At 57.0% G+C, this 251-nt stretch overlaps 1 protein-coding gene across 1 annotated transcript in view; it reads right to left on the reverse strand.

Moving 5' to 3' along the window:
• LOC102676092 (microtubule-actin cross-linking factor 1-like) overlaps positions 1-251 on the reverse strand; it is an 81873-nt gene that overhangs the window by 65922 nt on the left and 15700 nt on the right. Inside the window, 1 exon segment of the mRNA XM_031508603.1 lies at positions 70-232. Coding sequence (XP_031364463.1) covers positions 70-232 — 163 coding nt within the window.

The raw sequence follows: 251 nt of genomic DNA on the forward strand, positions 1-251 counted from the left end.
GGCGATAATGGTGGTGGTCGTGCCGATCGCTCTTGGAACGTCGTCATCGAAGGAAATTGCGTTATCGACCACATCCGTATCGTCCATTCTACCCCTCTCCTCCCGAATTTCCTTCGTTCTCGTCTGCGCGGTGACGGTGATGTTCAAAAGACCGGTGAGCAACGCAGCGCCATCGGGAGTGATGAGGCCCCGTTTGATGGCGTCCTCGAGAGGTATCGGTCTCCTGCCGCGGCTACGATCCAACAACATCC

This window comes from Apis dorsata, unplaced genomic scaffold, assembly GCF_000469605.1.
Source record: "Apis dorsata unplaced genomic scaffold, Apis dorsata 1.3 scaffold_92, whole genome shotgun sequence".
In the NCBI taxonomy this organism is placed as follows: Eukaryota; Metazoa; Arthropoda; class Insecta; order Hymenoptera; family Apidae; genus Apis; species Apis dorsata.